This window comes from Diachasma alloeum, unplaced genomic scaffold, assembly GCF_001412515.2.
Source record: "Diachasma alloeum isolate Michigan unplaced genomic scaffold, Dall2.0 Dall_scaffold_00203, whole genome shotgun sequence".
Taxonomy (NCBI): domain Eukaryota; kingdom Metazoa; phylum Arthropoda; class Insecta; order Hymenoptera; family Braconidae; genus Diachasma; species Diachasma alloeum.
This window is the reverse complement of record NW_021680368.1, coordinates 322,212-332,390: the sequence shown is the minus strand read 5'-3', so window position 1 is coordinate 332,390 and position 10,179 is coordinate 322,212. Positions and strand designations below refer to the sequence as shown.

The following is a 10,179-nucleotide window of genomic DNA, read 5'->3' as shown; positions in this document are numbered from 1 at the left end:
GGGGGGGGGAATCATGAAATTTCAGGTTTCACTGAAAATGCAGTCTAATTCCAGAATTTTAAACGGCATACAAACGAGAATTCCTTAATTTACTTCAATTTCCAATCTAATATGAATATTCAGTGTCAAATGGTATTGAATTTTCAGTGAAATCAGCAATTTCATGATTTTTTCCCCCTAAATCGCATTCAGTATCACTGTACTGAAAATTCAAGAATATATTTACCAGAATTTTCTGGTTTTCTATTCATTTTCAGGGAAAAATGGAACGGAAATTTACAGTTCTGTTTGATTTTTCCACGAAATTCTGAATTTTCAATGACAAGATTTCCTGAAATTTCAGTGAAATTGGAACACGATAAAAATTTCCGGAATTTGGCCTGGAAAATTCACACAAAATTTTTTAACAGTGTGGGTGTTAGACTTCGAAATTGAGAAAAGTAATCCGTAGTTATCATTTTGCACATTTTACACAACGATCACTAATCAATTTTTTTCACTGATTTTTCGTTTTAATGTATGTACAATCGATCTTTAACAAATGAGAAAACTCACTGCAATAACATGCGACTTCGAAGACTCATAGTAGCCCCCCCTTTTCAATCAATTCAAATAAACGACTTCTTTGTGTGAATTAACCAAAAATGGATCTGCAAGGAAAATTGACTGATGCTGTTTTATCACATGACTAAATTGATAATTCCAATTGTAATTGTCACTGCCTTTACCTTCGATAAGATACGGTTTCAAGTGATTGAAAGCCTTTTGTATGCACGTGTCGATCGCTGGGTCACTTCGGCTGCACGGCAGAATATACTCAGCTGCAAAATACCACAAAAATATGAATGTAAACCTGACAACTTCCTCATAATTCAGAGAAGAACAATTGCCCCATTTTCAACGATGAAAATTATCAAATTAACATTGTTACGAGGATTTCCGTTGCACGGGATTTTCCTGCTTCCGGACGCGATTTACGCAATAACTAGTGCTTTCACTTTCTTGTTATTATAAACAATTGAAATAAGTCCCTTATTAATTTCATTATTTCAACCCTCATCACCAATTGAATAAAATTATTTTCATTTGAATAATGAGTTCTTCATAACTGTTCAATGACAGTTTAGAGGACCCGTAAAAAGTCGTTAAATAAGTCGGAAAAATTATTTAGCAATTTTCTCATAATTTTCCAAAGAAAAGATTCTGAAAATTCAGCATTGAATCATAAACCAAACGACTCTTCGCTTTCACTCAAAGCCGATCATCAATGTGAGACGTGAAACAAAGGTTTCAGTTGAGTGTATTAGTTTACACACGAGTTGTTGATCACCGAGTGGCTTGTGTATCCCTCCCCCAACACTTGTTACTGCTCCCGACTAAACTGACTTTCTCCAGCGGATCCCCGACTCAACCCGACAGTTGTACGTTTAAATTACGCAATAAAAAGTCTGACATAACCTTCGCCACGCCACAACGAGTTGCGCCATTTGTGCCATTATAAACCGGCCACAGCTATATTTCTTATTAGGTGGAGAACAAATTCTTCTGTATTTTTAGGTGATTCGAAATTAGAAAATGAGAAGAAGCGAAACTGCTCTTCCTTTTTTATGGAAACTTGTTCATTTTTTAATGATTCCTCTTGTTTACACTCACTGACGCTTCATTATTGAATGACACTAGTGACGTCACAGAACACGCATTTGATGATACCAACAATTATTAATGACTGTTTTCTGCGATCATCGATGATTCTTGATCCAACATGAAGTGCGCAATCGAAATGAACTTTTCCTTCAGGACCAGCATTTTTTAAAATCTAGATTCCATGGAAGATATCGACTTTTGCATAAAAACATTCATTGCAAGGATTTTTTTACCCAAAAGGATTTTTTTCACCAAGAAATTCACCATCTCCTTCAGCTTCCGAGATATTTCCCAAAAAAATTTCCTCGAAAACATTTCTTTGTTCATCTAGAGTTTTGATGAATATGTTGGAATCTCAAGGAGACAGAAAAAATCTCCAAACATTGATCTTGAAGTGAACTAGATTCAATTGGGGCCACTGCTAACTTCACTACTGGATCAAAGACCATTTGGAATGAAGTTAATGAACCTTACGCGTGACGAAGTCCGGCTCATTGTCACCGGGATTATTTGGCGCCTCCACAACTTTGACATCTTGACAGATTGTGCTCCAGGGAAACCCCAGGAGCATAATTACACCCACGACAATCATCTCAGTCACAATCCGATGACTTTCAATGAGTGGAATAAAATTCTTTATGTCCGATTTTTTATCACTAAAATTGATATTATAATGTTTGGGATTGGGGAAGTTCAGCGATTTTCACTATTGTATTTCAACTGTACATAATTTTGATGCTTAATCCTACAAAAAAATGTTAAAACTAGTTATTAGTTACTCTTGCTTTTGGGTTTTATCAACTAAAGACAGTTCCCCTTCATATTCAGTCTTATATGCTAGTCCCCCTACTCCGCCGGGGCAAGGCACCTTTGAGAGTCTCTTGGGGTTTCTCAGTAGGCCCCACTGATACAAAAAAAATAACATCTAGCATCTTTATCCCGCCATTTGACTGAACTTTCCAGCTTTTTCACCAACTGCGAATAATCTAGGTGTGTAATTTATTATGGGGAGTTCCCCGGCTCTGCCAAAATCATATTATGTCATGAGGTTGCGTTATGGATTACTCCATTTTACTTCATTAAATCTTCTTAATAATTGTCGGTAGCTTCTATTGGTTATACTCATCATCCTTTCACTCAAAAAATAATGAAAAAATTGTTATTCAATCATTAGGCAACGAATAATATTACATTCTATTGTCTAAGATAAACCGATTTGCAGAACAGGTTTTTGGTAAATGTTTTGAGAGTTGCATGAACAAATTTCGATGTTTCAAGATTAGAATTTGAATAGAAGTAAATGTGATTAGAAATATTCATGTCGAATTTGTATTCAATGGACAGTCTAGTATTGCTGATAGTAGTTAATCTAGAAGTGCCAAATAACACAGTCTTATGAGAAAAGAACCTTTTCAAGGTTAATGATTGCATAATAATAATCCGATAAAAATTTTAGTCTCCAATTCTCAATTTTTGCCATTAATTCTATTCATTCTACCAAAAGACAAAGATAGAAATCGAATTTATGGGTATTCTTCTATCATTCGAAAAAATATATCGATTTGCATTTTTTTAATTTGTTCTCACTAAAATATTTTATGTATATCTTTATTGGTTCCCCTTAGGGATACAAGGACTTCTATTCCCATTTTCTCGCTGAAATATTGATATCCCTTTAATGCTTGAAGAAAAAAAAAAGGGTTTTAATGTCCCCGCCGACATAAAAAAGAATCCATTTCTAGCCGATTTTCCTTTACTAGCGAACGGGCGCAAATTGTGGTTTGACCACTTTACTACTGAATCCCTCTTTATTCAATGTTGTTACTTGTGAATAAAGGAAAAAAATATATAATAAGAATAAGAATGGATAAAATTAGATTAACCTAGTGACGGGCACGAAGCGCCCTTTCGCTAGTAAAAGAAGAATTGATTTTTTTTTTAAAGTCGCAAAGAAAGAAAAAAACAATAAATAAAAATTCTATGTTCAATAGGAAAATTACCAACTACTTCAAACTTTTGCGATGAATAATTCATGGTTTCGGATGCCCTGAAATGACGTGTTATGTAAATATGACAACGTTACATGGGTTGAGCACTGACTATTATATGGAGGACACTAGAAACCGAAAATTGCTGAATCAATGAATCTCAGTTTGAGACGAATATCTGCATGGCGAGAAATTTTCTAGAAAAATTCTAGTACGAGTACTGGAAAAAAATACAATCCACCGGCTGTAAAAACTTCTAGTGCTGTTAAGGTAAAATTTCTTGGTATTTCAGGGGAAAATTTCTGGGGATTTCTGTTCTCGGGATCTCCTTTCAATTCGTAGATTCAATTTTTGTTTCTTTATAGGAAACAAAAATAGATTAAAAAGCGTCTTCAGAAAGCACTTGTCAGGAAATCTATTAAAATCAAAAGGAAATAGCGCAATTTTTGCAACGGCATTTTTTGCAGTTCTGCAAGGACTTTACAAAAGAGTTATGAAAATTCCGCAATTCTCCAACAAGATAGTAAACAGAGACAAAGCTAATTTCAAGGAAAAATTATCTAAATTCTGGACAGTGTAATTGCTAATATGCATTCTTCTATAATCTAAAAGATATTTCCAATCTTGAGAAAGAAAATGCCTGACATTTATCATGAAAATTCCAATGAATTTGAGGTTAACATTTTTCAAATTTTTAAAATTATAGTTTGTTTCATTTTTCTAGGACTTCGAGAATTTTCTCCAAATCTTTAGAGAAAATGGTGTAAAAGTAATCCTAAAAATTTTGCAATCAAGTTAATTTTTGCTTCAGAATGAAAGCATTGCAATCGTAAAATTTTTACGTTCTATAATTTTGATTGGAAATTATGTAGAAAGGTCTGAAACTTTAAAATACGAAGTTTGGCGACCATGTCTATATGTAAACATGTCCACCGCCACCTTTCCAGCGAATAATTTTTAGAAAATTGAGTAATCAAACGGCTAAAGTGATTCAAGAAAATCTGAAATTGGGTCAGATTATGGGTCTCAATGAAGACTAACTTTGTGCGAAATTGCAGCTCGATAGATCTAATAGTTTTTGAGAAAAAGCGATTCATTTTTAAATTGCGTTCCGCAAATATCTTCAAACCTAGTGGACCGATTTAATTTTTTTGTTTTCAACATACCGTGAGTGTCCCAATTGCCGCACGGGACCCCTTTCCCGGACGCAGAGCGCTCTTAGGATAGAATTTAGCATTTATCACATTCACAGTCATCATGTGCATTTCATTTTGTTACATGCGATTGTCCAATTATTCCCCTTCAAATCACACTATTGACGAATGTTCCACGAGTTTCATACAATTATTAGAAATTAATCTACGTAAGAGTATCCATGGCTGGTCTCTGAGCTGGTGGTTGTGTAGTGCGCGAACGTTAAAAATCATCGATATTGCGTAAGGATCAAACAGCAAAATGTAAGTGAACAATTGATTTTAATAGGTTTCTAGTAGTTGAGCAACAAATTTGGAAAAAGCTGAAATGAAAAAAAGAGAAAAATAATTGTTTTTTATGGAGGAAATGTTAAATCCGGCATCTCGGACGACTGAATTCGCGGTTGGAGGAGTTCCCGCACATTTGATTTCCAACCCTTAACCTCAATGTTTTTTTTCTGTCAGTTTCTTTGCTTTCATAAAGATATATTATTTTCTGAAACTCTCGTGCATTAGATAATGAAAAAATTATGAGAATAAAAATAAAAATAACGAATATAACAAATTACAAAAATACAAAAAAAAAGCCCTCAAATATACCAATGAGGACTTGCAGAAATCTCTGAAGACTGTCAATTCAGGAAGAACTTAGTGGTTTCAGCTGCATTCAACTATTTCTCAACTTAATTATTCTTTGCTTCGATATCTTCATAAATAATTTTTTACTGCTAATTAAAAGATTCTTCGAGATATGAAAGCCACCATATCCCCATTTAGGTGATTTTTGCTGCTAGTTATTGTTGTATAGCTATAAACTTTTATAATATTTCAGATGATTCGGAAGCCCATCATCGATGAATTGCTGACGAAAAAAAAGACATCACTCATTGACGTGCTCACTGTCATATGCTCCCTGTTCCCAGCTCGTTTTCATGGGCGGTTATGCAAATAACATTTTTGTCATCACAGGGTAGTGTATTGCATCTTATTTCATCTTTTCAGAATCGAAATTTCGAGATAAGTATGAAAAAGAAGCAGCGCGACAAAAGCCATTTGATTGATTACATATGACTGAGACCCTCTACGTATTTTTGTTTCTCTTATTTTCATTTCTACCAATTTCATTCGTAGTAGGTTTTCCAATGGATCCCAATGTATGTTTTCAAAAAATTAAGGCATAAGGATTCTCTTTTTTTTTTCATTTCCCCCTATTTCTATAAAATAAATTTGAAAAAACCATATATTCAAGTTATATGGCTTTCTCAGTTATCCTGATGTGAAAATGTACGATGAAACATAGATGCGTTAATTTTTTTTTTCTCAGGAATTGTGGGTGAATTGTTTCCTCTCAAGAACTATCAAATATATCGACCCAAAATTTGATATAGAAATGTTCCTTGACAATACTAAGTAGAAGCCAAAGTTTCAAAAGGTTTTTCTGACTTGTACCCATGTCATAGTGCGCAAAAGTGAATTCCGACCAAAAAATGAAAAAACGACGATATCTCAAAAAATTGCAGTGGGATGGTACCCATATTTCATTGGATCTAGATAGATGACACCAAAACGCACATTTGGAAAAAAAAATTGAAATCGGACCAATAGTTTTTGAGATATTGAGCAAAAATGTTTCACATACAAAGTTGAATATCTCCAAAACTACTGGTCTGGTTTCGTTCACCCAGAATTCATCCAAACTTTCATACCAATTTTCAGGTTTTTATCTCCATTATGTTCAATTTATCGTGCGAACAAGCGATTTCAGCGAAAAAATGAAAAAACGAGAATAAAACTACATTGCTCAGGGTGTAATGGTCTTTTTCAATTCAATTAAGTAGGTATCATCATGACAAGTATTTTGAAAAAAGAAAAAATCGCTTCGGTCAAATGGTTCAGAAGATATCGGAAAAAACGATTTTCAAAGAATCGCTATATCTCAGGAACTGATCGAGCTCAACTGATCGAGCTGAAATTTAGCGTAAATTTGAGTCTCAGTAGTACCAATTAGCAGCCAGAATTTCAGCATCTTTAGCTCAATAATTCTCGAATTATGGGACAGCTCTGGACATACGAACACACATGTGCACACATATACCTATACACATACAGACAGTTTTTAAAAACATAATTTCTTCACGTTTCATGACATTTTAGGCATTTCCACCCAAAATTAAGAAATAGAAAAAAAAACACGATTACAAAGCTTCCATTCGGAATCAAAAAGAACAAAATAGGTAAAAATAAAAATACCTAAGCATCGATATTAGAAAATTCGTCCTAAAAGTCAACCAACGGATTACCATCCATATTAACAAAAACCATTTCTTAATTCTATCAGTTTTTTCGAAAGTTAATAAACTTCACTACTTACCTGAAAAAACTGAAGTTTTTTCCGGGATTGAAACAATTTTCAAGAAAATCTTCGACGTCAAACTAATGGAAGGAAACATAAAGTAAAGAATTATGTTGATCTATGCAGATATTGCAGCATTGCTCCATTCTGTTTTCAAACAAAGCTGAATTTCCGTGCGCGTGTTCAGTATAATGTAATGTTCGTTTTCTATTCTCAATGTTTTTTTAGTTCCTTCTCCGCAAGTTTTATGTTTATGGCGTGACGGGAATGCAAAGGGTAGATATTGAGAAACTAGTTGTAAATATTATCAATCGGCTAGCTACAATTCTGCAATTTTATTCTTTCTGTAATTATTGAAGAAGTAATTTTCGATGCGGTAAAATCGGCGATAATTGAGGCATCGGAGATATTGGCAGTGAATTGCGGAGAGGTTTTTGCCGTATTCTTCGAAGAGGTAAATTATGGAAGCAGAGATCACGACCAATTGTGATATTATGTCGCATGTCGCGTATGCAGGCGAATATGCAGATGTGAGCAAATGTATTTTCGCAACTCTTCGATGCAGCGATTCCTGAATAAGTGAACAATTACCATTAAGAGGGTCTCTTGAATGACATTCTACATTTTTCTCCTTGACGAGTTGTTTGAGTCGGTGACATTGAGGGAAGGCTGGTGATAGACCGGGCAATCAAAACCACTGACCCTGTACTGATCAAAGAAAAATGTCTACAAATTTCGTGGAACCACATCGAAAGGATAGGTCTTGTCTCACTACCGACCATTCGATTTCTAGTCTTTTCGAAAGTTCCTTTGGGGTCAAGGACAGACCCGCATAGGATTCATGCATTATTGCACCGGGGAATCCATTATTGAATCATCTTCTTTTCTATTCGTTTGAATCCATTCTAACGATTCGGAGACTACTTCTTTTTCCGAGGGGCTGATCACTCCTCACGCGCGTGGCTCAGTGATTTCCAGAATGGGATGATTTCCTGTAATTTCTTGAATGATTTCTGTGATTTCTTAATAAGAATTAGAAATCATGATTTCTTTTAATTTTTCGTGATTTCCATGATTTCTAGTAGATTCTGATGATTTCTTGATTTTATGAAATAACTCGAAAAATCATGATTTCGGGGCTAAAGTGGGGCATCTGTCTATAATCGCATATGGGTAAGATTCAGGGACCCAAAGAGTTTAGAAGGGCCTTATGAATATGACACACGGAGAAAAAAATACCAGAAAAATTACTGTGCTGGCACGGTAAAATGGGTTCATTTGGACGGACTCGGAAAAATTACCGTGCCAGCACCGAAAAATGTACTGTGGAGTATAAGAATTTTTCGCAATAAATCCGAGAAAAATTCCTGTAGCGCGCAGCAAAAATTCCGGTCCTGGCACGGTAATTTTTCCGGGTCTGTCCAAATGAACCCATTTTACTATACAAGCACAATAATTTTTCTATTTTTTTCTCCGTGTAGTAAAAGTTAAATGACATATGCATAAGAAGGTCATGAAGGTCAAACGGGATCGTATGACGGAGCTCGAATAAAAAAATTGGGTTTCACTTTAAGGGGACACTACTGTGAGTTTTACAAGTCGTGGGTTATTGGAGTAAGACGTTTCATACGTTGAAGATTGATTGTATAGATCTGAAAACAAATAATTAGTGCAAAAAAAAAAATTTTATTGTTCGTTTGCCTGAAAACGCTTAAAATGCTAAAAGCAGTCCAGGGCCTCTAATTTTTGAGCTATAAAAGATTTTTTCTCTCAAAATTTTCGGAAAAATGTGTGAAACAACAATTACGAGCCAGTTTTCTGGAATTCGATTTCTACACAGCTGATTTCGGTTTTTTGTTACGTAAAAAAATTCACTATTTGTGTAAAAAAATACAAGAAAAGCAAATTTAGCCATGCAAGAGGCGAATTTAAAAAAAACTCGTAATTGTTATTCCACATATTTTTCCGAAAATTTTGAAAAAAAAAAATCCTCCGTAGCTCAAAAATTGGAGACCCTGAACTGTTTTTGGTATTTTAAGCGTTTTCGGTCAAACGAACAATAAAAAAAAAATTTTCCACTAATTATTCGTTTTCACATCTATATAATTGATCTTCAATGTATGAAAAGTCTCACGCTAATAACCCACGACTTTTAAAACTCACAGTAGTCTCCCCTTAATCGATTATTTCTAATTATTTCTGAAATCACCTAATTTTCTTATGATTTCTGCTGATTTCCAATGATTTCCAGAAGTCATTAGAAATCGCTACCGGAAATGGAAATCACTTGATTTCCAGTGATTTCTTCCTTGATTTCTAATCGAGTGGTCCAGTGATTTCTTCAGTGATCAGACCCTCGTCTTCTTCTAATCCCAGTGGCTTTATCCCCTCATAATCATCGGAGACTTTAACGCGCGAGATCTAATGCGCTTTAGCACAGCCGGCAAAATGACTTCCTGTGTTGTTGGTGAAGGATACATTGATATCATTTGAGTATTTTTGTCATCTTTCACTTAAAATTTTTCTCTATCTGTCATAGATGGAGAGATTACGCGATCTATAGAAAGATTACTGTAATTTTTATTTTTGTTAATTGTGTTATACTGCAATTAAAAAACTATTCAGTTTGTATATTTTATACATTAAAAATGAACATTTTCTTAAAGAAATAATGTTACCTGAACGAATAGAAAATGTTGTGTTGTATTATAAAATTAACTACAATTATGAACAGTTCAATTTTTAATAATTACACTAAGAGAAATATCGTCATATCACAAAACGCTAAATATCTCATCTCTTGAGGATAAATTTCTTGGGATAAGAATTCCGGAATGTGTCAGACAATGTCAGATTTCGGTAAAGTATTAATTCAGGACTTGAACATGAATATTTCACGATAAAGTGAGAATTTCTTGTCACAAGAAATCGGTTTTTTCGTGTCAGAAGATGAGAAAATGAATAAAAATATTGAAAGCTTCGATTCAGTGCATCATGAATC

At 34.3% G+C, this 10,179-nt stretch overlaps 1 protein-coding gene across 1 annotated transcript in view; it reads right to left on the bottom strand.

The window, feature by feature from the left end:
- The window catches only part of LOC107036003 (protein takeout), an 8,344-nt gene extending 5,915 nt beyond the window's left edge, over window positions 1-2,429 (bottom strand). Inside the window, exons 1-2 of the mRNA XM_015253682.1 lie at window positions 2,119-2,429; window positions 729-821 (exon numbers count right to left, since the gene is read on the bottom strand). Of these exons, the coding sequence (XP_015109168.1) occupies window positions 729-821; window positions 2,119-2,236 (211 nt within the window). The 5' untranslated portion in view covers window positions 2,237-2,429. The remainder of the gene's footprint in view (window positions 1-728; window positions 822-2,118) is intronic.
- Window positions 2,430-10,179: the final 7,750 nt, after the last annotated feature.